Source organism: Fusarium fujikuroi, chromosome FFUJ_chr04 (assembly GCF_900079805.1).
Source record: "Fusarium fujikuroi IMI 58289 draft genome, chromosome FFUJ_chr04".
Taxonomy (NCBI): Eukaryota; Fungi; Ascomycota; class Sordariomycetes; order Hypocreales; family Nectriaceae; genus Fusarium; species Fusarium fujikuroi.
In genome coordinates, this window is record NC_036625.1 from 3249620 (window position 1) to 3275086 (window position 25467).

Consider the following 25467-nt stretch of genomic DNA (forward strand, 5'->3'; position numbering starts at 1 on the left):
ATTGGTCCAGTCTTGCTGAATCATCAGACTTCCTGTGAACTCCAACATCTCGGCACGAGACGGGGAGCGTGTTGACCTACCTTATAAAGGGCAGGCTTACCTCTCATACCGAAATGTTTCCTCCCAGTATCACTCTTACCATAAAGGAATACAAGACCTACGGCCATGAATAATCAAGATATTTATACACGAGTTGGCGAGCGATACGGAAGTGCAGCAAACGGCTCCAATGTAACATACAGCACCAATGTCGCGAAAGCCTTTGGCTATTCGAACGAGGACCTCGACTCCATCCCCAAAGATGCTAACTTGGGACTGAGCTGCGGCACGCCGTTGGCGATTGCTTCACTGAAGGAAGTAGGTCCCGTATCCACCATGTTGCAAAAGACAGAACTGACGTTCTTAGGGCGAGACTGTTATCGACCTGGGAAGCGGTGCTGGTCTGGATGTCTTCCTCTCCTCCAGCAAAGTCGGCTCAACTGGTAAGGCTATCGGTGTTGACATGAACAAGGTGGGTAAGCATTGTACATGATTAATCAACCATGATTTCTCACTCAGAGTAGAACATGCTCGCCAAAGCCAGGAAGCTTAAGGCAGATCGATCGATGGAAAACGTCGAATTCATTGAGTCTCGTATCACCGACATAGCCTTGGAAGACAGCGTCGCCGACTGCATCATCTCCAACTGCGTCGTCAATCTGGTACCCCATGATGAGAAACAAAAGGCCTTCAATGAGATGCACCGTCTGCTCAAACCCGGAGGGCGAGTCGCCATATCCGATATCTTGGCCAAGAAGCCCCTTTCAGAAAATATCAGAAACAGCATGGCACTTTACGTCGGATGCATCGCTGGAGCAAGCCAAGTCGAGGAGTATGAAGAGTACCTGAAACGTGCAGGTTTCAATGGTGGGTAGTTCTATACTTATAAGGAGTACCAGCTGACCTGATGGACCTTTAGATATTCTCATCAGTGATGCGAATAGTGACCTGAATGTATACCTTGATGCGTCATCTGATGCCGCAGCAGGCGGGTGCTGCTCAGCCCCAGAGAACATGGTGGTTGATCTCAAGGGACAAAATCTCAACGAATGGGCCGGTATGTAAGATCTGACCAATTGAACATGATGCAACGCTGACATTGGAGCTGAAGGGTCATTCAAGATATATGCTATGAAATAAAGGTCTTGGCCAGGAGACAGAGCTTTGAGACCATGGAAGACCTTTATAGAATTATCAAGGCTGTAAAACGTCCGGCTGGTTTAAATATTATTATTGAAAGTTATTTTGATCATTGAGTTGCTGGCGGGATCCACCCCATCTCTTCTGAAAGTCTCAAAACCCAGGATTTATGCTCCTCATCAAGCTGCATGTGAATCTTTCTCATCATACAATCCGCCCACCCTTTCAACCACCACTGTGTTTCTGCTCTTCTGACCATAAGACAGAAGTGGGCTAGCACCGCCCAAGCCTCCTGATCGCGTGCTTTGACGAGAGGCAAAAAGCCATCGATACCCGCGTATAGCCAAAAGAACAAATCAGTACTCTCCCAGCTCGCAGTGTAACATGCCGCAGATCGTAAGCTGCCAACTCTTTCGATCAAGACATTCAACTTCTCGCCCTCTGTGACACAGTTTCTGATCCTTTCTTCTAGTTGGCATAGTGTCTCGTCCCTTCGGTCGTAGGAAGGTTGAAAGACATTGTGTAACGCCCATCTTTGACGGCTGAATGAGAACAGTGGTGTCAAACAGCTTTCAGAGCACTCTTGCTCTAAGGTCGTTTGGAGATTAGCTGTACCTTGTATGAGATATATCCAATCTTCAAAGTCGCCTTCACCAGCTGGTATCCCGTCTTGGTGCGACCGTTTTGGCGTAGCCATTGCTGTTCAACATTAGTATACAAAGCTGAGCTGAAAGCGGATACGGGAGGTATTACCGATGACGATAGTCAGAGAAGAAAATATGAACAGGCCGTCAGCATTCTCGGAGTTTAACTCTTTCAAGAGTCCCATAGCCTGTTGTGAAGATTCCTGATGGAGCGTAAGGGCCGTTGCAAGATATTCGTGCCGCTGGTCCGGCCTGTGATAAGCGAGGTGCAATGCTGCCAGCGCAAGAATCTCGCCCATCAAGTAGCTGTTGTGTATCGCCAACCGCGGAACTGTGATCCTCCAAAAGTCTTGCAGTGCCGGAAATATTGACAAGGTTGAGTACGTTGATGTCGTGTATGTGTGAAACAATTCTAGATCCCTGAGGTTGATGCCACCAGTGCTGCTTATCGCTGGTTTGGGAGAGCCTGACCTCCTAACATATACCTTCTTTGGCGGCGGTGGTAAATACTTGCATTCTTCTTGCAATCTACTGCAATTGAAGCACGCAGGTCGCTGCTCATCGCACTACTGCCATGTCAGAATATGGTGATGCCAGTTGCCAAGTCAAATACTGACTTTGACCTTTCTTTTCTTGCATTGCTGGCAGCCTTTGCGTGACTTTGTATGCGAGACCCTCTTTATTCTCCTTGACATCTGAGGCGTTTCAAGCGGAGAAGCCCCATCAGTATGCACAGAAGATGCAGGGCTGTTGAGAAATCTGGCCTCGGTGTTTTCCATTGTTGAACGAGAAGTCGCGACTTTCCTCGGCGCTAGATTTCTGAGGTCTCGTTGCATGACGGCGAGTGGCTATATAAATTGAGTGGCCTTCAAGGGGTTGTTATCAAGATTGAATTAAGGGACCCGAAAAATCATCTCATTCCCCCATACTTCGATCATGCTGAGTGGCAGCAAAAGTTCTCGAGTGGCTTGCGAGACATTTAGGGGGCCGGCTATCGTTATGAGAGCGAAGTTAAACGAGGTTAAACGAGCAGGACACAGACTAGACCACGTCAAAACATAACATCGAAGTTCCGCCGACCGCACTAATGATTCAGGACCAATCGACCGTTTGAGCATGCATTGATTGAGGAATTCTTCGTTTACTCGTTTAGGGTACTCTTGAGTCTAATAATTAAGAAACCCGGCAAGGCAGACTCGCTCATCGTCTAGCGGGTGATCAGTGAATGGATACCCTTGATTTGTCCTCCGGCTTGGCCGCATGGCAGTGCTCTTCTCTCCCTTAAATTCTCTGACGGTTTTAGTGTCAAGCTCAGTATAAAGACATTCATTTTCCTAGACCATAATTCCACTTCAGACCATCGTTCATTAGCTTTACTTTACTAGTTCCTTTTCATTCTCATCACATTTTCATTCCTTTGACGTCGTTCTTTTACGTCTTTCAACAACTCCAGTCATTACTTCTCTACTTTTGTAATTGGAAATCCAGTGTTCGAAAATGAACATGTTCACACGTTCTGACGATGGGGCGGAGGAGTTTAGACTCTACCATTACGACCCAACTGTGGTCGGTGCTGTTATTTTCACCATCCTCTTTCTAGCCACGACTCTCCTTCATTCATGGCAACTTGTTCGAGGACGATCTTGGTTTGTCATCCCGTTAACTCTTGGTGGTTTCTGTAAGTTTAACTGCCTGCTCAATCGCGCTGCTAAGTCTAACATGTTACCCCTTCTTCCAGTTCAAGTTGTTGGATACGCCGCGCGAGCAAAATCTGGTAACGAGAGTCCCAATTGGACCCTCGGCCCCTATATCATGCAAAGCATTCTCCTTCTCGTGTCCCCTGCGCTTTTTGCTGCAACGATCTACATGGAGCTTGGTAGAATTGTTCTGATGATAGACGGCGAAGGCCGCGTTTTGATCTCCAAGAAGTGGATGACCAAGATCTTTGTGACTGGAGATGTCTTATCATTCATCCTGCAGGCAGGAGGTAGGTCGTTCGTATCGATTCATCCATCCGAGATGCTAATTTATTGATGAAGGTGGTGGTTATCAGGCGTCCGGTACCATCGAGGCTCTCAGAGCCGGAGCAAAAGTGATTATCGGTGGTCTCTTCGTCCAACTCCTCTTCTTCGGCGTCTTCATTGTTATTGCCATCGCCTTCCATCGTGCGATCAGTGCCAACCCGACTGCCCGGTCTTCAAGTGGGCTCCCTTGGCAGAAACACATGCTTGCTCTGTACATCGGAAGTTTACTTATCATGGTACGATCGATCTTCAGGGCTGTCGAGTATCTGCAGGGCTTCGACGGTTACTTGCTCCGACACGAGGCCTACTTGTATATTTTTGATGCCTGTCTCATGTTCTTTGTTATGGTTCTGTTCAACTGGTTCCATCCATCTGAAATCACTGAGATCTTGAGCGGCAGGGGCGCTGGTAAAAGCTACAGTATGCATGCGTTTACCGAGGTTTAGGCATTGTGAGAATTTGGAACAGGAGCAGGACAAATATGTCGATGGGGAACCCTATTGAGAGGAAGCAAAATATATTGGAGTATATCATGAAGGACAACGAGATAAACTTGGACAGGAGAATTAGACCAGAATGTTTATGGCTTGGTCTTATATCATTAAATCATTCCTTGGTTAAATTCGGCATTGACGGCTCAACTCTGCATATCTCCAGTTCTTAGACCAACTACTACAAGTGGCCATGATATCCAATGTTCCCAATAAGAGCCAAGCAAGTCATTCACTACCTCCACTATGTCGTGTCCCCAACCTTCCATAAACCAAGAATCATTGAGGGAGTGCAGCAAGGCACCGTAAAAGGCATATAATATGAGTGCAGGCGGTTGCCTCTGATGCAACAGAGAAAAGTACCGCTCTGATGCGAAAGGCACGAATAAGAAAGCTCCCTGCCAGGCCCTATTGAAGACCGAACTGCCAGGGGTCTCAGCCTCCATGGTTGAGAACTGTGCCATGAACATCCTGATCCTCCTAAGTACGTGTAGAATGTCTTCATAAGTCGATGCATCTGGATTGTGCTCCCAGATTTCCCTCAAGCGACAGAAGCGCTTGTCGTCAATATCATCTACCAAGTCGGGATCGATATCGTCCCAATTTCCAATATTCAGGGCCTCTCTCAACTGACCCGCCGATAAGACCTCGAAGTAAGGTACCAGTACTGTCTGGACACCTCGAAGCATGGGGATCCATCCCGCGCCCAAGATGCGATCCTTACGACCTCCCCAGCTAGACTCGTCCCAAAAGCCCTCTCCCAATCGACCCGAGGCCGCAAATACGTACAGAAGGTTGAGCGACGACCAGACGAACAAACCATCGGCAATCTCCTCATTGGACTGCGAAATGGCTTCGTTAAAGCCCTGTAGACCTTGACTGTGGTAACGCGCTGCTTCTGCCGTATATTCCAGTCTTTGCTGGGGCTCAAGGTATGCGATGTGGAGGGCAGTCAGGCCTAGGAGAGCTTGCATGACGAAAGGATGCTGAAATGCGATCTTGGGGAATATGACCTGGCAGATGGCCGATAAAGCCGAGTTCTTGTAGACATCAAGACTAGTAGAGACTGTCCAATGGTGAAGCAGAGCCATGTCCTCCATTCCATAAGTGACGGTTGGTCTGTTGTGTTGCTGTACCCCAAGAACTGACTGATATGCATTTGAGACCAGACCTGGAACGGGTGCAATGGTCTGGGTATCAATCTGCTTGGGCGGCTGCGACGAAGTTGACTCGGGAGATGTTTCGTCGCCATGTTGTGTAGACGGCGATCGGAATACTACCCCTTGGAATGAAGGGTATTCGCATTCAACTCCGCGACGACGACAAGCACGACATTCTGGTCGCTCCTCGGTGCACTACAGCATCAATCAGTTCCAGAATTGGGATAAGCACCGCCACATTCAAGCCACGCAGACACGCACCTTGACGCGCCGTCTTCTGCAATCGAGACAGCCTGTCTTTGCTTTCTTGTGCGGCCTTCTGGGCTTCGATCCACCTCTCACTGTAACGACGTCATGCACCTCAGCGTCCATGACGACCAATAGCAGAAAAGCGAGGCAAGGCGGGGAGCTGAACGAGATTGCTGACTTGAGAATTAATATTTCCGATATCGTTTGTGTAGGTAAACGAAGGGAAAAAGGAAAGTCTGTCGGCGACGGATGGAACGAAGGTACTGTACGATTACTGTACAGAGCCGGGAATGAAGATGAACGAGATGAACGAGGTCTTAACGAGGTCTTAACGAAGTCTAAACGAGAACGAGGACCTGAACGAGGTGCCTGGGTCGTGAAATCTTTGCTAATTGGAGATCAAGGCGAGACTGCTCCACTGACTTGGCCAAGAATAGTTACCGCCGGGAACCACCGAACGCATCAAATCTGCTTCTCCTCAGCCATGACATCCCAGAGGTCGAAGCGCAAAGAATGAATCGCATAAATTAAGTTTTAGAGGATCTGACTCCTTTGAAGCGATTCGTGTTAAAACTCAATCGTAATACGAAAAAAAACTCCCTCCCAGTCTCGGAAGCAAGACTATGAGATACAACGCTGGTAAACACCTCTGGGCAGGGATATGATAGACAACAAAGAGATAAATAACGTTTATTTCCTCTTATCCTTGTACCTTTGGAGATCATGTCAAATCCACTGAAGTGAGGCTCAGCCCTGCCAAAGTGACCAGGGATGAATTCGCTCTCGTTTATTCTCCGACCTCGTTAAGCTTCGCTCCCGTTACGCGCCTCCCTACGCATGCATTCCGGAAAGCCTACTGCGGCTCGGCATAGCCTAGTGTCCCCAGCTTTCGTATATAGTTTTAGAGAGCGCCCTTACTGGCACGAATCTCCATCCATTGGGTCTTTAATCTCTAAACCGTTTACTTTCCTTTCTCTTCACCATGGCCGATACCGAAACCGCAGGCTTTGACTTCAAGCTATATCGCTACGATCCTTCTCTGCCAGCAGCAGTTGTCAGCACTGTAATCTTTGCAGTCCTTTCGATACTACATACTTGGCGATTGATTCGAGTTCGCGCTTATTACTTTACACCTTTCGTCGTTGGCGGCTTCTGTAGGTGTACCATTTTATCAGATCACCTTGTTGATATACTAACCGTTTCTTCAGTCGAGACTGTCGGATATGCTGGAAGAATATGGAGTCACTTTGACAAGCTCTCTGTTGGTGGCTTCGTGCTACAAGCCATTCCTATCCTCGTCGCACCCGCCCTCTTCGCCGCCTCGATCTACATGATTCTCGGTCGCCTGATTCGAACCGTCGGAGCTGCCCATCTATCTCTTGTACCCGTGAAGTGGGTGACACGCATTTTCGTCACCGGCGACGTTATCGCATTCAGTCTGCAGGCCGGCGGCGGAGGTATCCAGTCGGCTGGTACCTTGGACCTCTACAACCTGGGCGAGAAGATCATCATCGCCGGTCTGTTCGTCCAAATCGTCGTCTTTGGCTTCTTCGTTGTCACCTCAATCCTCTTCCATACCCGACTACTCAAATCTCCGACACCCGAGTCACTGCGAGGCGATGTACCTTGGGCAAGATACCTATACGTCCTTTATGCCACGAGTTTCCTTATTCTTGTCCGAAGCATCTTCAGGGTGGTGGAGTACCTTCAAGGAAACAAGGGATACCTGATCTCTCATGAGGTCTTCTTATATGTCTTTGATGCCATTCTGATGGCCCTGGTAATGCTTATTTTTATGATTTGGTATGTCAAGCACTTGCAGAAGAAGAGCAAGCCGGCAGATATCGAGGACAGGGAGCTCTCTTCATATGAGAGCCCCGAGGAGTACCGACACAGGAAGTGAGGACAAAAGCATGCGACGTATAGACTGGTCTCGTTTTTTAGCGTCTGAATTATGTTGTCTCATCACATAGAGCGAATATCATCAACCGGCACATTCGGAACATTGGTGCTCTTTATCCGTGACCGAATGGCGAACAAGAGGCTATGGTGCATTGTTAAAGCTGGCATACCTAGCACCTGGTAATGCTGAGGTCGATAAGCAATATGCCTGGCTGGAGGTTCTTATCTGGTGATATATCACAATCAGTTTTGTTCATCAGTGTTACATGGGAAAGTTCAATTGACGCAAACCCAATTGCAGAAGATGACGATCTCGCTGCAACCCCTCTTTCGAACCCTGGGGTTGCCATTGAGCTTACCCGTGGGCCATCGGCTACGGAGACAACTCTAATTATGATACCTCATTTCCGGGCCAAGATCAGAGTCGTAAACTGGCAAACTCAATTTGCTGAAATTGTTCAACGCCCACGTGCTCCCCAAAACAAGTCAATTTTCGATGAAACGTCCAACGATAAATGTGACGGACATTTTCTGCATGTAACGATTCCCGAAAATGCAATGGCCACACAAACATTGGCATCCTCGGCGCGTGATTAATTTCTCGTCTGTTATTGGATATCCTCATGTCTTGGTACGATCCAATGCAGCTAGAGGCACGGATTAGCAGGTTTTTCGGAAGGTTACCTGTAAATCAACACTGACCATGCTGTATTCGTACAGGATCATCGGGTCTCTGAGATAAAGCCCACGCGACTTTCTCTTCTCATGGTCGTCTTGCGCTTTTTATACCTCTTCTTCATTATTCATATCTTCAGCCAAATTCGATATCATGTCTTCTGTGAAAAAGAGCCAGGATGTGGAGGAGCAGAATGGACCCAGCTATGGGACTGTCGATGTCAAGGTTGGCACTCAGCAGGATCTCCTTGACTTGCAAGATCTCGACCCTGCTTTCAATCAGAAGATGAGACTCGTCAACGATGTGAGAAGAATTGCCGAACCCCACGAACAATGAGAAGCTGACTCGGACCAGGCTATTGACGAAATTGGGTGGACGCCGTATCACCTCAAGTTATTCTTCTTAAACGGCTTCGGGTAAGATGTTTTTGAGAAGCACGACTTGCCTCCACTGCCCTTCCGATCCAATCGTCCGCTGACTGCTGCTGACCCTTTGTGAAGCTATGCTGTTGATTCAATGATCCTCCTTTTCCAGTCCATCATTGCGACACAATCATTCCGTGAATTCGGAGAAAAGGGCTATGCCAACGCCATGACCATCGCAGCATATGTCGGCATGCTGACTGGCGCTCTCTTCTGGGGTTTCGGCGCCGACATTATAGGGAGAAAATACGCCTTCAACATCACCCTCTTCCTCTGTGCGGTCAGCTGCATCATCGCTGGCGGAATGCCCAACTGGCCATCTCTTGGGTTTTTCGTTGCGCTCCTTAGTTTTGGCGCCGGCGGCAACCTCGTCATGGATACAGCTGTTTTTCTGGAGTACCTCCCAAGCAACAAGCAATGGCTTCTAACTCTCATGGCATGTTGGTGGGGTTTCGGGCAGGCTATTGCAGGCTTCATCGCTTGGGGATTCATGGTTCCTGAGCGTTGGAATTGCGTTGATGTTGAGACCTGTACGCGAGGGAACAACATGGGCTGGCGATACGTCATGTTCACAGGCGGCGCTCTTGTTTTCTTCCTATCCCTTCTTCGAGTCACCGTTATCAGACTCCGCGAAACTCCCAAGTACCTCCTCGGTGTCGGAAAAGAGGAAGAATTGATTGAGACATTCCAATACCTGGCAACCAAGTACAATCGCACTTGCTCTCTCACTTTGCAGGATCTCGCTGCTTGCGGAACCATCACTTCAGCTCACAGCAAGAACCGATTCTCGATAAGCGAGACAATGATCCATATTCGAGGTCTGTTTGGTACCAAGAAGATGACCATCTCAACCGCCAGCATCTTTCTGTCCTGGACACTGATTGGTCTTGCGTATCCTTTGTTCTACGTCTTCCTTCCGTGAGTTGCCATATTTATCCATGCCCCCATTGCCATCAACAAGGTGTTAACATCATCTTAAGTCTTATCTTGCCAGCAGAGGTGCAGTCTTCAACCGCTCAAAGTTCGAAATCTGGCGCAACTATGCTCTGACAAACATCAGCGGTATCCCAGGTCCCATTGTCGCTGGCTTCATGTGCAACACCAAGCTTGGCCGCAAGTACACCATGGTCATCGGCGCTTTAATAAGTATGGCTTTCTTTTTTGCCTACACTTCTGTGAAGACTTCTGTGCAGGACATTACCTTCACCTGTCTGATTGCATTCTGCATCAACATCTACTACGGCACTCTTTATGCCTACACTCCTGAGGTCTTGCCAAGTGCTCATCGTGCTACTGGAAGTGCTATTGCTGTCGCGTGCAACCGAGTGATGGGAATCGTATCAGCTGTTGTTGCAAGTGAAGCTAACACCGATACACCGGCCCCTCTGTATGTCTGTGCAGCGTTGTTTCTTGCAATGGCAGCCGTCTCGGCATCGTTTCCATTTGAACCGTATGGACACCGGAGCTCATAGAGGATTGCATCCCTCATGTCAACTCCTAATGCTGTGACGAGAAGCGCAACAGCCTGCTTCAAGCTTTATCATGACACAGCAGGGACTGGATGCTATGCAGGTAAGTCGCTCCTCGAACGAGGAGGCTCATCGCGACTGACACCGACAAAGAGCACTCTTGATATGCAGACCACTGAATGCTGTAGCCTCATAGTCGGGGTCATTAAGTCATCATTCGCTGATCAGCAGAAAATATTCTAGAGTTTAGCAATGAAAATGCTATGATCACGAGCCTTGTGCTCGTAATAGTCAACAGCTATGAATAAATGGCAACGTCGGGTTCAAAAGGTGACAGAACATTCTTTAAGTTCCTTCTTCATAGAAATAAAGCAGGATTGCTGGTAACCCATTGGCAAATGAGACAAAGAGCGTTAAAGTGTCGAATCATCATCCACCCTAGGCATGTCGTGGTTGATATCACAACGAATAATAACGTGCCAACACCCCGTCTTAAGACTGGGATCTCAACGGATAACATGGCAATTACTCGGCCAGAAAGTGGTCCATTCATCCAACATAGGTGAATCGCGGCTATTTTCACGAATCCGATCCACCTGCGAATTTCTTGAACCCTCAAAGCGTGCACTCTTCTATCTCTCCTCTCCATGGCACAAGCTTTAAAGCATTGGCATCACATCCTCCTCTCCTTTATCATCCCTTATCCCATCGACCGCCCTCTTCCAACTTTTGCAACTCACTTGCAACCCCGGCAGACGGTGTGTCCCCCAGCCAAGTTCACTCATTCATAGTTTCTCAGCTAACAGAACTTCAGTCCTGGTATCAATCATCAAAGGCAGAGACTCCACTCCAAACATCAAAGTCTGCACTACAAAACTACAAGGACAATCCCCTCGAGAAAACCATCATGTCTTCAGCGATGTCGGAAAAGTCGACCTCTCGATCAAAGCGCAATTCCCCGAAACGCAGTCTTGCGTCAGGCTCAGTAACAGGCGACGCGAAACGCCGCAAGAGCGAGCATGTCAAGAGGTTCACGGAGATGGCACTCGATGACGTCGAACAGATCTTTCAGAAGTCCAGAGACCGTCTCAACGAAGCAGAGGAACTGTACCAGGACGCTGAAAAAGCGCGCACCGAGAAGCTAGAGACCTACATGGATGCCACAAAGGCCATGACAGGAGCGCACCAGGCACTGTCGAGCGCTATGATCCGAAAGGCGAATGCGACGAAGGACGTCGCAAGACTGGAAATGATCAAAGATGCTCGGGAGGCGATCGAGAAACGTGATAACCTGCAGACTCAAGCTGAGAAGCAGAAGAAAGAGCTCTTTGCGGTTGAAACCAAGCTCTTGATGTGGGAAAACATCGCCAATATGGCGGTAGAGAACCTCAAGGAGGACGATCTGGAGCACCTGTTCCAGTTTCAGGGATAGATATTGCGAGGAAAACGAGGTATAAGGTACTTTGCGACGGTTATCTCAGCTGCCTTTTTATTATCCTTAATGCACTGCAGCTGTTACATGGGTGAAATTGACCGCATGGCCTCAAACTCTACTTATCTCATGCTATGTGACTTGATCTAATTCTGTGAATACCATGTTCTGTACGTTGACTGCACTTCTCGCTTGACTTATCAATCGACTCAGGTCACATTAAACACGGATCGAGGAGAGTAGCCTCCTCTCTCCACGTCTTTAGTCGCAGTACTAAGTCAGCGGCCGTCTACGAAGGCACCCTTTGTGCAACAAACTATGGGCTTGACAATTGTCACGGTACGATTCCGGTGGACACTCTTTTCACCCCCTTCGGCCCTCTGACGAGCAAGCTTTATTACTGCACTCTTGGGAGCCCCGCTGCCCACCCTGTTGTCTTGAGCATTCGCGATCATCTGATGTCGCAGAAATTCACCTAGCGTAGGGTATCTACTGGGCATGGGTGACTGGGCTGTGCAGTGTGGATTCTTAGGCTAGGCAGGGGTATGTTGCATCAATAGAGATGTCGGCCGAAGATTTGTTGGAAAACTGCGTATCCATGTGGACGGCCTTTTGGTCGGATGTAAGTAGTATTCAAGATAAGAAACAATTCAATTGGCTTATGGTCCGCCTTGTATCAGCTTCAACTCGGGTTTTCAAGGTTGTTTTGTTATTCAACGGTGGCGCAGTGATCCTTTGGATTCAGCCTTGAGGCTTAGCACTCCACTCGGCGGATAAAACGGAACAAATCCACCAAAGCGAAGTATTCATAAACAAGCCCTACACAACTCATTCCCTGCAGTGACAGATGTCGCTATACATTATCACTTAGCAGAGCATTTGGATCAATTCCGCAAACCAGAAATAATCTAGAGCCATGTCCTTCTTCACCGTATTCGTCGAACTATGTATTTTCACCATGGGCCTCACCAGCCTCGTTGGTGGAGTACTCGCCCTCTTCAACCCGCAAAACCAATACCAACTCAAAGGCATCCCAGACAAGAGATCCTCAGATGATCCCGCCAGCTTCGCGCCGATATATATGCTAGCAGCGAGAGATATATCATTCGGCATTTTTATCCTAGCACATCAACTCCACGACAACCATATTGCCATCGCCACCATCCTTGCTGTAATGAGCTTCATGAAATTCGGCGATCTTCTTACTGTTCTCGCAGTTGGCGACGGAAAAAGGTCGTTCCCGAGTATCTTGCACTTCTTTATGGGTATTGGCTATCTAGGCGGGGTGCCATACCTGTGCAGAAACTAGTTCTGTATTGAGAGCGAATATGTATGTAGTGAATTATCTTGTCATCGGTGTTGGGTTACACTCATTTAACTTTACGGAACGTTAAACAACTAGTAGATGTTCCGATTCGGCATTCCAACATCAAAAATGTCATAACGGGGAAGGTTTGAGATAAACTGCTGTGGTTAGATGAAGCCGTTGGCCATCTGAACTCTGCGCCGGCTAGGCGGTTCATGAGCGCCACTTTGATGCGACATTGGTGGATAAAAGCCGACGCAGCACACCGAATCCGGGGTTAAGTGTGAACCATAAGCTCGGAACCAGGCGGGATGATGGGTTGGGTTAGGGGCACAAATAGACTTTGGCGGGTAATGCTTTTAGGTGGCATTCCTTGATCGCAATTAAACCTTGTTCGATTGCTAACATACAGTGGGCCGGCGAAAGTTCCGACACATTTCCGGTCTAACCCCACTTTCAATAAAACATTAATATTAATACTATAACTTTATTACGTTATTTAAATAGATTAAAATGCCTTAATAAAGGCAAAAAGTATATTATTCTCCTTATAAAAGAATAAGGTTTATAACGATATATAAATTAGGAATTTAGGTTAAAGATATTATAAATAGTATAAGGCTAAATTATTATATAATATATAGGATTATTTAATGCAGTTAAGCCTAAAAGTTATATAAAAATAAACTATATTCTGGCAGGCCTTTAATGCTATTAAATTAAGATAAAAGTTATATTAAAATATTTATTAAGAATAACCCTTTTATTTTATATAGAAATATTATAAGTTAGGTATAGTTAAAGGTATTACTAAAGATAATTTATTGCTAGCTTATTAATAAAAAAATATAATATAGATTTACACTTTAATGCCTATTTCTTACTAAAGAAGCTACTTAATTAAGGAAATCTTTTATAAATAAATACTATTATAAAGATAAGTTATTTTAATATAGTTAGTAGTTTTCTAATAAAGTTATAATTAACTATATAAACAGTAATTATATTAAGTGGTTATTTTATTAAGCTATAAGTCTAGAGACTTCTTTTTTAAAAGCTTCTTTTAATAATACTATAAGGTAAAAGACTTTATAAAAATAAAGTCTAAGCCTATAGATAGCCTATAAGATATTTACAGATATTTTATAGTGTAATTAACTATAATAAACCATTTACAGTTATCTCTCTTTTAGGGGATCCTAAATCTAAGAGAGGGGAAGTAATAGGCCAGTATATTCTATTCTATCTACAGTTTTATCTTCTTAACCTTATTAAGGAAGGAAAGACTTTTTAATATAATAATACCTATATATTTACTTATTAAAAAGTTTAAGACTGGCTCTATCTTTAGGTAAGAAAAAGAGAAATCTTTCTTACTAACTGGCCTCTATATAGTCCTAACCTTAGCCCTATTAAAAACCTCTAGAAAGTCTTTAAGAAGAGAATATATAAAATATATCCTAAAATTACTACTTATCTAAAGTCTATTAAGGCAATTAGCCAGCTAATTATAGCTATAAAGAAGTTATAAATTAAAATTAAAGATAATATAGTTAAAAATATAATAAAATTAATACCTAACTAACTAAATAAGTATTATTATATAAATAGTTACTATATTAAGTATTAAGCTATATAGTTAGAATCTCCTTTTAATTCTCTATAGATTTATATATATATTATTATAATTAAATAAATATTGCCTAGTTAATTATAAAGTAAAATGGCAGGGTATAATTGAGGTAGTTAGGGTATAATCGGGATGTATTGGAACTTTTATCTATGCACTGTACGTTAACACTAAGTGCCGAGGCCAATACAGTCAAGGTTATTTGGATAAACAAAACAGCAAAATATGCTGATATGATTTATAAGGATTAAATAAAAAATATATCACCACTGAAATCACTAAGTAAGCAATTTCTTCTTATATAATTACTATTAGATTAAGAGAATAAAATAATTGCTTATATCTAGGTAAAACCTCAGCAAGATGCCAGAAGTTAAGGGATTTAAATATAGAATTTCCCCTCTTTTAAAAGAAAGATAATATATAAGTTTTTCTAATAATTAAGAGTCTTATTTATAAGAAAAACTACTATAAGTATAACTAAAAAGGAAAGCCTAATGCTTACTAAAGACATTTAAAATAATAACTAATTAGATAATTAGGCTTAAATTTAGTAATAAATAAATTAGCTAATATAAGGCCCTAAAGGTTAAATTAAAGAATAAGGATCTATAGGCCTATATTAACCTAATAGCATTTAATAAGCCTACCTTTAAGGTAGTTATATCTATATCTCTTAATATATTAATAATAAAATAGTAAAGCGCTATAGTTACTAAAGCGGTAACTACTATAAAAATATTATTTTTATTAATATAAAAAATAGCTATATAAAAAGTTAATCTCTTTATTATTAAATTAAATAAAAATTATATTAAATATAAAATATAGACTTAATAAATACTATATTTTATAGAGAAAGATTACTAAATAGTTACTATAATAAAGGCAATATATAAGATATATTTAAAGAACTATAAGGACTTAAAGAAAAAGATATTTATTATTTAAAATTAAATACTAAATATAATAAATAAAGGGATTATAAGGTACTATTTTTTAAAAGATAATACTTTAATAGAATAGGTTTAATCTCTTTATAATAAGTTCTCCTTAATATAAATAAAGTAAAAGTAAAAGGCTTACTAAATATATAGAGAAGTTTTAGTAAAACCTATATACTAAAGATATATAACCTATAAAGGAGTAAGTAACTAGCTTAAGTAATAGAGAACCTTAATTAATAAAGCCTAAAATATAGGCCTATAAGAGGCTAAAGAGGCAAATTAGTAGTTTCTTAATTTTATTATAGCTTTAAGGTTAACCCTACTAGAGTTATAGGTAAATGCCTATAGTATTACCTAAATAAATTATATTTAGTTTAATACCTTATCTATTAGTATAGTAGTGGCAGATATTTGGCTAGTATTAATATTATAGCTAAATATATAGAGAGCTAAAGTAAGCTATAAAGCCTTTCTAGTTAAATAAGGGGAAAAGGCTAAAGAAAATCAAAATACCTTAAGGAAGTCTAGGCAAAAGGAGCAAAAAGGAAAGAAATATCTTTATTAAGGACCTAATAAAGATAAGGCAAGAAGATATAAAGTATATAGATTAAAGCATACCTTATTAAACTGTTTTTATACTTTCCTTAAGAAGGCTTATATTAAGTTTAAATTAATATAGGCTTTTACTAATTAGGTATAGAGTGTGATAGTTAGTTCCTAACTGTGGATAAACTAAGCTATGTTAGGTTTATTGTTGGCAGATTATATAAGGCATAATGCTAAGCGGTTATTAAAGTATTATATCTCTTAATAGTAGATTTAATATATATTAGGCTTAATTAATATAAAGAAGTTTTATTAATAGCTAGTAAGCTAGAATCTATAAAAGTGTAAATAAATATATTTTATATATTAAAATATCTTCTAGTAGGGCCAACTATAGGTAAGGTTGCTATTAATCTTAGCGCAATATACTTCTAGACTGCTATTAATTTAATATTAATCAGTCCTATATTAAATTAATCTATTATTAGATATACCTCTTAATAGTTAGTTTAGGCAGTTATATTCTTATTAGGTAAGTTTTATAGGTCCCTTATATATACATAACGTAAATACTAGGGTTATAATATAATCTCCTCTTTCTGGTGGTCTTATCCTTAAGGCCTATTATCTTAATTAATATCATACTTCTTTCGGTAAGTCCTAACTTAAACCTTTTATTATTATATTTTACTATATCTAACTATATCTCTAAATAGATATCTTAGAAAGATTATAAAATTTAAATACTTACACTTTCTGTTAAATTTATGCATAAAAAAGCCAATATGCCATATACTTATTGCTTTTAAATAGGTAAGAGTAAAAAATGTTTTATATCTACAGATTCCTTACATTATAGCGAATGTATTTAGGCTAAGAAGTCTTATAATAGTATTTATATTGCTTTTTTATATAAGTTATTTTGTGTTTTTTTTGATTTAGTGTTTTTACTGATTTTATAGTAATGTTATTAATAAAATAAGAAAAGAAATTAGAGAATAATAAAGATTAAGTAAGTAAGGATCTTCTTAAGCTTTATAAGGAAATGGCGGCTTTATAAATATACCTTGCTAAAGCTATTAGTTATTTATCCTATATTTATAAGATTTAAAATTAGGTAAAAGAGAAATATTTTAAAGCTACTTATTAAGGTTTGCAAGAGGTGGAGTAACAGGATAATTTATTATCTATATTAGATATATATAAAAGTACTTTAATAGAAAATCTTTAGGTTAATTATATCCTAAATGATATTAACTGATCTGCTTTTAGGTTAGAGGATAATTTTCTTAATGCTTTACCTTTATTTAATTTTAGTAGAACTTCTTTAGGAGTCCCTAGGCATTAATTAGGTATTTAGGTAATTTCTATATATTTTTATTTTCTAGGTAGTTTTTCTACTTTATTAAATATTCCCTTTAACTGTTAATTTTTTATATATTTCTAATGGCTTTTACTTTATAGACTTTAGGTCTGGAGATCTTTTATAATTTATTGCCGGTTTTAACTTATATTATATCTACTACTAATTCAAGTAATAAAATATAAAAGATTAAATAGAGTCTAACTTTTAGTAGTAGATCTAGTTTGTAGTTATTTTCTAAGATTTTTTATAGTACTTTATAAGGTCTAATGAATTTATAGTCCAGTTTGTGTATTAATTGGTCTGTTTTAATGTTTTTTATGGCTAGGTAGACCATATCTTCCTTTAAAAAGGTTAGTCCTTTTAACCATTTTGGATTATAGTAGTTTTTTATTTGTTTTCTAATAAATTTAAGTTCTATTTATAGGTACTTATATAGGTCTATTAGGTTTTTACTTTTAATAATAGTAACTAGATTAATAGATTTTTCTAGTTATACTTTATAGTATATATTTAATGTAAATCTAAAGTTTATAAATAATAGTATAAATTTTATACTTTTATTATATATAGTATTATAAGTAAGTTAGGCTACTAATAGTTTCTTAATTTAATCATTCTATTTATAGTTAATATAATACTATAGGTATTATTTAAGTATTTAATTTATTTATTTAATTTATCTATTAACTTATAGTCTAAATGCTATTATAAGTCAGTAATTTAGTCTAAATCTATCTATAAGTAATTGCCAAAATGTTACTATAAATATGCCTCCTCTATCTAAAAGGATTTCTTTAGGCAGTCTATATATACTAATAATATATCTATAAAAAATATAAGAAAGTTATTCTATATCTGTAAATTCTTAGTATAGAATGTAATATAAAAATTTTATAAATTAGTTAACTATAATTATAATACTATTATAGAAGATTCTAGTTAAGGGTTTTTCTAATAAAGGTAACTTTATAATAAAGTCTATTATAATTAAGTCCTAAGGTTATTATGCTATTAGTAAAGGTTATAGTTATCTGTAAGGTTTATGCCATTATGCTTTAATTCTGGCATATAAGTCGTATTATTTAATGACTTTCTTAACTTCTTTTTTTTTAACCTTATAACCTTATTCTTATAGTCTTTTAAGTGTTTTTATCACTCCTTAATATCTATATAATAAGTGTGAATAAAATTCATAAAGGAAGTTGCATTCCTTATTTATTATTTCTATAGCTATTATTCTTGCTATTATCTTAATAGGTTATATAAATTAATATTCTCCTCTAGAGTTTATTTCTAGCAGTTTTTATTTTATTTTAATAATTCCTATATTAAAGTTATATTATTAACTAATAGTATCTATATATCTATTATCAGTGCCTTTACAGTATGCTATAGTAAAGTCAAATTTATATAAGTATTTAGCATAGTGTAGTTATTGTCAGTTTAGCTCCTATATTATTATAAAGTAAGCTATATTCTTATAGTTAGTAAATACTTTTACTAAATATTTATTTTTTTTAAGGTAATATCTAAACTTCTTAAAGTAGTTAATAATTATTAAGAATTCTTTATTATAGATAGGGTAATTAAGTTCTATTTTATATATTTTATAAGAATAAAATGCAATAGGATATAATATACTGTTATTATTATGCTATTCTATTTATCCTCTTAAGGTAAAGTTAAAAGTATCTATTTTAAGTTTAACTTGCCATTTTAGGTTAAATATAATTAGAACTGGTTTACTTGTAATAGCTATCTTAAGCTATTTAAAAGCTTCTTAGGCCTTATTATTTTATTTAAAGATCTTATCTTTTTTAGTAATTTTAGTAAGTAATATAGCAATTTTACTAAAGTTCTTTATAAATTATTAGTAATAATTAGTAAATCCTAAAAAGGATTATATCTCTTTAACTATTATAGATACTTTCTATTTAGTAATTATAGCGATTTTACGCTTATCTATTCTGATTTTATTATATAAGATTTTATAATCTAAATAGGTTACTTAATTCTAATAGAAATAACTTTTTATAGGTTTAATAAGTATATTAGCATCTTATAATGCTTTTAAAACCTTATGGATATATTCTGTATATTTTTCTTTTATATTAGAGAAGATAAGGATATTATTTAGGTAGTAAACTATAAAGATATTAAAGTACTCTTAAAGTATATTTATAATTATGCATTAGAATACTGCTAGTATGTTTATTAATCTAAAAGGTATGATTAGATATTTAAATAATCTGTATTTTATTTTAAAGGCTATTTTCTATTTATTGCCTTCTTTAATTTAAATAAGGTTATAAGTAGACTTAAGATTAAGGGCTATAAACTATTTTTTATTAAATAGGCAGTCTTTAAGTTTAGTAATAAGTAATAATAGCATTTTATCTTTTTTTATAATTTTATTTAGTTATTAATAGTCTATTATAAGTTATAGTTTATTTAAGTTTAGCTTTAGTATAAATATAATTAGGTATTTAGCTAAGGATTTTAAAGTTTTAATATATCCCTTTTTTAATATATCTTTTATTTATTTATTAAGTATATTAAGCTTTAACTAGGTAAGGTTATAGATTAGGAAGAATTTTAGATTCTTGCTATCCTTTAATATAATTTTAATATTATAGTTTATATATTAAGGTAATTTTATCTCTAGTTCCTCCTAAAATAATTTCTTATAAATTTAATACTTTATAGGTATATTTTTAAGTTATTTATTAGATTCCTTTTTAGTAATCTATTTTATCTCTTAGAGATTTTAATTTAATTATTTAAACTATCTTTTAAGAGTTGCTATTATTTATTTAATGTATTTATTTCTGCCTTTATAGAACTTATATTATATTCCTTTTAAAATAGGCAATATTCTATTATTTTATTCTTTACTGCTCTTATTAGTTAAAGTTTAAGATCTTATATTGTTATTATTTGAATTATTTTTATTATCTAAAGGGTAATCTTTATAGATTACCTAGCCAGTTCTCTAGTTAAATTGTGGGTTATAGTATATTAGCTATAGGTATTTAAGTATTAAGTTATATTCTTATATAGGAATAATATTAAAGTTAATGCCTTAGTTCTTTCTGTTAATAAATACCTTTAAGTAATTAATCTCTTAGGTAATATTTCTATTTTTATAGGTATAAGCGCTTCCTTTTTTACTTTATACTATATAGGGTTTTTTCTTATCTCTTTATAATAGCTTTAGTTTATTAACTATTTTAAGGAAAATAAGGTTTATAATAGCTCTACTATCTATAAGTGCATTTAGCTACTTACCTCTAATTCTAACTTTTAAGTTTAGGCATGTTTATTATCGTTTATTGACTGTAGTTTGTAGAGCTTTTATAGGAAGTTTATTTTCCTTTACTCCTTTACTTATCTAGCGCTTTATTATAGATAGTAGGTTCCTTTTCCCTATAGGTAATTATAGCTATATTTGCTTTTATAGCAGTTAATATTATTAGGATAGTTATACTATATAGCTAGTTTATATTAAAATTCTACTTCTACTTTCTATACTAATTATTCTATATTATTATTATACTGTAGTACTTTATTAGTTTGGCTGGTTTTAGGGGTATTGTTTTATTCTTTCTCTAGCCTATCTATTTCTATAATGGCATTATAGATATCTTTATCTAAACTTTCTTCTTCTTTATCCTATTCTTATTAAATATAGTTTCTCTATTTTATAATTTATTTAGTATTTTAGATATAATTTAGGGCTTATTTCCGGGTTTTAGTGTATACTGTAAGCTTAGCTACTTAAGTCCCTTTATACCTTTTAGTAATTTGGTATCCTAAAGTATTAATAATTAGGTAGGGTTTTTATTTTCTGTATTCTTTAATCTATATTAGAAAGCAGTTATTTACTTTCTTTTTTTATTTATATTATAGGCAGTAATATTATATATATAATACCTAATATATCTGCTAGTAATTTAGGTAGTTTATATATTTTCTAGGGTCTGCTTTAATTTAAACTTCTTTTTTAGGTATTATTAGATCTTTTACTTTATCCTTTATATATAACTAAATGTAAATGGCATTATCCTATTTTATAATTGCCTTTATTTTAGCTAATTTAGTATATTTAATTATTTTACTAGGCTATATTTTGTTTTTAAATTTATTAAACTGTAATATATATTTTATATTCTAAATGTTTTATTTTATCTTTTTTCTAATTTTTCTAGATTTAGATTTTTAGGTAAGTCTAGAAGATTTTATATAGTTTAGATTCTTATAGTATCAATTTGGTCTTTTTAATATAGTTTTAATAGGGATGTTATCTACTGCTAAGTAGGGATTGTATTAAATAATAACGTGGTTAATAAGTGAGTAGGTCATTTAAGTAAGTAGGTCACTTTCCTTAACCTTTTTAACCTACAGCTTAAAAAGCTTAAGCTGCAGTTTAAAAAGGCTAGCTTTTACTTACTAAATTCCTTCCTAAATAACTTAAGAGCTATTTAATAAGTCCTTATATTATAACTGCCTTTACTGCATACACTATAGCACTAACTGTCTAATTACTTTAACCTTCCTTAACCACCACTTCTCAATAATTTAGCCACTACCTATATATTAATATCTATCTAATTAATTACTTATAATACTTCCTATACAGTTATAGTCCCCCCTTTCTGTAATTTAGTCCTTTTTGCCTTATAGCGCTAGCTTAATATCTTATTTATATCTTAAAGATTATAAAGCTTAGCCCTTAATAAGATAACCTTATATATAACTGCCTTTATTGCCTTAATAGCTAACTTTAAAGCTTTAATAATAGACTTTAGAGAGCTACTATAATGCCTTTTAATTTGCCTTTTAAGGTATTTAGATTAAGATTAGGCCTTTATTACTGTCTTTAGGGTCTTTAAAGCCTATAGTATTAATAGTTAAGTGGCCTCCTTAGGAGGCATTAAGGTCTATAGCTATATATTAAGCTTTAAGATTATAGTTTCTAAATTAAGAGAAGTAAGTCTAGCTCCTCTAAAACCTCTTTAAATATTACTTTCTATAAAGGTAGCTTTAAATATAGCATAAAAGGCAGAAAAGAACTTAATCTTAAAAATATAAGTTATAAAGTATCTAATTAAATACTCTATTTCTTAGCTATAAGCCTTTTTTAGCGGCCTAAAGTACCTAATATTAAGAGGCTAGAGTAGATAAGATATATAAATAGGCATATAGAGCATAATAATCTTATTCTCCTTATAATATCTCTTAAAATCGGCTAAATAGTGGCTTTTATAACTATTAAGGATTAAGAGATAATAAGGACCAGTTAATTAGTTAGTTATAGACCGATTAAAGTGCTTTAGTTACTTAAGATCTAGCTTATTATTTATCTACCTATTTTAGCTTATTGCAATAACTTAATTGCCTAAAAGGTTACATTTTTAATACTAATTAATAAGGTAATATTAGCCTACACTAATAATAAATAGTACAATTAATTAACCTTCTGTATTAATTACCTAGATTATAGTAATCTATTTCCGGTTTTTAGGCTATACTAATTTTAGCCTTCCTTATATTTTTAAACCTATAATAGCCATTCTGGCCATAATAAGGCCTATCATAAAGCCAGTCTTATCAAAGTTCTAAATATTATCTAATTAAATACTATACTTTATAATTATATTCTATATAAGCCTAAACTAGTTATAAATAATAGTTAGATCTTTACATTTAGCTCTCTAATAGTTATATCTCTAAAATAAATATATCTTTAGCTCTAATTATCGCTTTATAAAGTAATAAGCCTAGCGCTTGCTAATAGATAATATATTACAGTTAGCTAGTAGGGAATTAGCTATTTCTTCTATAAAACATAATTATAAGGGAAATCCTTGCAAATCTAGGTTAAGAATAAATTAGACTATTATTTACTCCTTTAAATTAAATAGTCTTTACGATTTTAGGATAGAATTATATTATAACTAAATACTATAATAGCGGTAATATAAGGTCTTAAAGGGCACTTTATAGTTAGTTACAGCCTGTCATAAACTTAATTTTAGGTTATTTTAAAGGGCCTAAAGGGCAAGAAGTATTCTAGCTTTATTTAAAGGCTATAATATATTAAGTTATTAATAATTATCTAATTAAATAGAAATGTTATAGGGTAAGGGATTTTTAACCTACTTACTTGGATGACCCACTCACTTATCAACCACATTACCCTTTTTTATTTTAAGGGGTATTTCTGCTTTCTAGAATATCTATAATAGTGCTTTATTTATATTTTTATTAGAGATTAAATTAGTATTAAGTTTATTATCTAGGTTAGGGTTAACTTCTTTTCCTTTTTTAATTATAGTAATAGTTCTTCCTTAAGTAGGTTATATATTTAAATTAAGTATGTGTTTCTATTATTAGTTATTTTGGTTTTTTTAGTTTTTTCTGTTTTTCTTTTATTATTTTTTCTGTTTTTTATAATTAGGGTTTAATTACTTTTTCTATTTATAAATTCTTTTAGTTTCTTTCTTTTTCTTTTTGGTTTTATTTCTTCTGATAAGGATAGGGCAGTTAAGTATAGGTCTTTATTTTGGTGAGATTTTAGGATAGTATATATTAAGTATTTCTTCCTTACTAAGGAATAGGTTATTTATATAGAAAAAGTTAGGTAGTCTTGATTTATTGTATTTAGATTGAGTTATATTGACGGTTTAAATAGCTATTTATGGTTTATTATTGTTTTTATCTTTTTTAATGGTGTTTACCTTCTTGCTTTCTGGAATATAGGGTGCTGGTTTATATTTTTAGTTAGTCTTAATAGGGTTTTTATATTTAGGGTCTTTATAACCTTTCTTGCTGCAGTTTTAGTAAGTAAGTTTTAATTTATTTTTAAGTGTAGTTTCTACAGTTATTAATCTAGATTCAATTCTATAAGAGGTATTAATATCTTATTATCTTTTTTAATTTACATTATAGTAGGGTTTATTTTCTTATTATTTTTAGTTATATTTATTATTCTAGGTTCTTTAGGTGTATTAATAGTTATCGATTTTTACTGCTATTTTAATATACTTAATTAAGGTATTAGGTCTGGGTATTTTATATAGTTCTACTTAGATAGTTTTTTTAAGTCTATTGAAAAAGAGTGATATAAAGATGTCTTAATCTTATAGTAGCTTTAATACTAGTTATTAGTATTTTACTATATATTTAGAAGTGGATTTTATTTATATTAGGGATTTAATATATCTTTTAGTATATCCTTTCTTATTAATTATTTTAAATGCTTATTTAAGTGCATTTTTAAATACACTAAAATTATTATAAAGTATAAACGTTTAGGGTTATTATTCTGTTTTAAGTTTACTAGTATAGTCCTCTATAATAGGTTAGAACTATTATGTAGCTATGCCTTTAAGGTATCTTATAATATATATGGTTTTAGCAGAGTTTCTTCTAAATTAAGTTAGATAGTAAATTATAAAGGCTTTATATTAGATAAGGAATATAGCTAGTTTGCTAGGGGTTCTATTAAATAGCTTAGGCAGGTTAGGCTTAAGTATTTCTCTAGCATCTCTGCCTATTACTATAGTATTTATAAGGTTTTATATTTCTTAAAGTCTATTTTAATTATTAGTTACCTATTAGGCTTAGAGGTTTATAGTTTTTATAAGTATTTAATAAAGCTTAGCCATTTTAATAGTTATATTAGTAACTTACTGTTAAAGTTAAGTGACTTTTTTATCTTCTTCCTTAGAAGAGTTGTTATTATTATCTCTTATAATTTGGTTAGTAGGGGGGTTATTAATAGGGGCAGTAAGATACTATTAGGCAGGTTAGATTAATATAGCTATTGCATTTATATTACTTAGTGTAATGCAGTATAGTCTAAATAAGAGCTATTAATATATAATAGTTGGTTTCTAATTATAGATAAACTAAGCTGTATTAGGTTTATTATTAGTAGATTATATAGGGCATAATGCTAAGCGGTTATTAAAGTGTTATATCTCTTAATGGTAGATTTAATGCATATTAGGCTTAATTAA

General features: G+C 36.1%; 8 protein-coding genes; 6 read left to right on the forward strand and 2 right to left on the reverse strand.

The window, feature by feature from the left end:
* Positions 1–165: 165 nt before the first annotated feature.
* FFUJ_14859 (related to arsenic methyltransferase Cyt19) lies at positions 166–1104 on the forward strand (the record flags this gene model as incomplete). XM_023576849.1 has 4 exons in its annotated part: positions 166–357; positions 407–511; positions 564–906; positions 959–1104. The coding sequence occupies 4 exons, from the start codon at positions 166–168 to the stop codon at positions 1102–1104; spliced, it is 786 nt and encodes a 261-aa protein (XP_023429898.1).
* Positions 1105–1288: 184 nt separating this feature from the next.
* FFUJ_14860 (uncharacterized protein) lies at positions 1289–2602 on the reverse strand (the record flags this gene model as incomplete). XM_023576851.1 has 3 exons in its annotated part: positions 1289–1878; positions 1933–2389; positions 2441–2602. 3 exons carry the CDS (start codon positions 2600–2602, stop codon positions 1289–1291), a joined length of 1209 nt encoding a protein of 402 aa, XP_023429899.1.
* A 718-nt stretch (positions 2603–3320) lies between these two features.
* FFUJ_14861 (related to RTM1 protein) lies at positions 3321–4293 on the forward strand (the record flags this gene model as incomplete). XM_023576852.1 has 3 exons in its annotated part: positions 3321–3501; positions 3562–3810; positions 3863–4293. The coding sequence occupies 3 exons, from the start codon at positions 3321–3323 to the stop codon at positions 4291–4293; spliced, it is 861 nt and encodes a 286-aa protein (XP_023429900.1).
* Positions 4294–4484: 191 nt separating this feature from the next.
* On the reverse strand, positions 4485–5870 carry FFUJ_14862 (related to UPC2-regulatory protein involved in control of sterol uptake; the record flags this gene model as incomplete). XM_023576853.1 has 2 exons in its annotated part: positions 4485–5693; positions 5760–5870. 2 exons carry the CDS (start codon positions 5868–5870, stop codon positions 4485–4487), a joined length of 1320 nt encoding a protein of 439 aa, XP_023429901.1.
* Positions 5871–6729: 859 nt separating this feature from the next.
* FFUJ_14863 (related to Rtm1p) lies at positions 6730–7650 on the forward strand (the record flags this gene model as incomplete). XM_023576854.1 has 2 exons in its annotated part: positions 6730–6901; positions 6956–7650. The coding sequence occupies 2 exons, from the start codon at positions 6730–6732 to the stop codon at positions 7648–7650; spliced, it is 867 nt and encodes a 288-aa protein (XP_023429902.1).
* Positions 7651–8478: 828 nt separating this feature from the next.
* FFUJ_14864 (related to synaptic vesicle transporter SV2 (major facilitator superfamily)) lies at positions 8479–10219 on the forward strand (the record flags this gene model as incomplete). XM_023576855.1 has 4 exons in its annotated part: positions 8479–8628; positions 8680–8741; positions 8826–9665; positions 9742–10219. 4 exons carry the CDS (start codon positions 8479–8481, stop codon positions 10217–10219), a joined length of 1530 nt encoding a protein of 509 aa, XP_023430001.1.
* Positions 10220–10863: 644 nt separating this feature from the next.
* Positions 10864–11648, forward strand: FFUJ_14865 (uncharacterized protein; the record flags this gene model as incomplete). XM_023576856.1 has 2 exons in its annotated part: positions 10864–10974; positions 11031–11648. The coding sequence occupies 2 exons, from the start codon at positions 10864–10866 to the stop codon at positions 11646–11648; spliced, it is 729 nt and encodes a 242-aa protein (XP_023430002.1).
* Positions 11649–12606: 958 nt separating this feature from the next.
* Positions 12607–12957, forward strand: FFUJ_14866 (uncharacterized protein; the record flags this gene model as incomplete). Its single annotated transcript, XM_023576857.1, has 1 exon — positions 12607–12957. The coding sequence occupies one exon, from the start codon at positions 12607–12609 to the stop codon at positions 12955–12957; it is 351 nt and encodes a 116-aa protein (XP_023430003.1).
* Positions 12958–25467: the final 12510 nt, after the last annotated feature.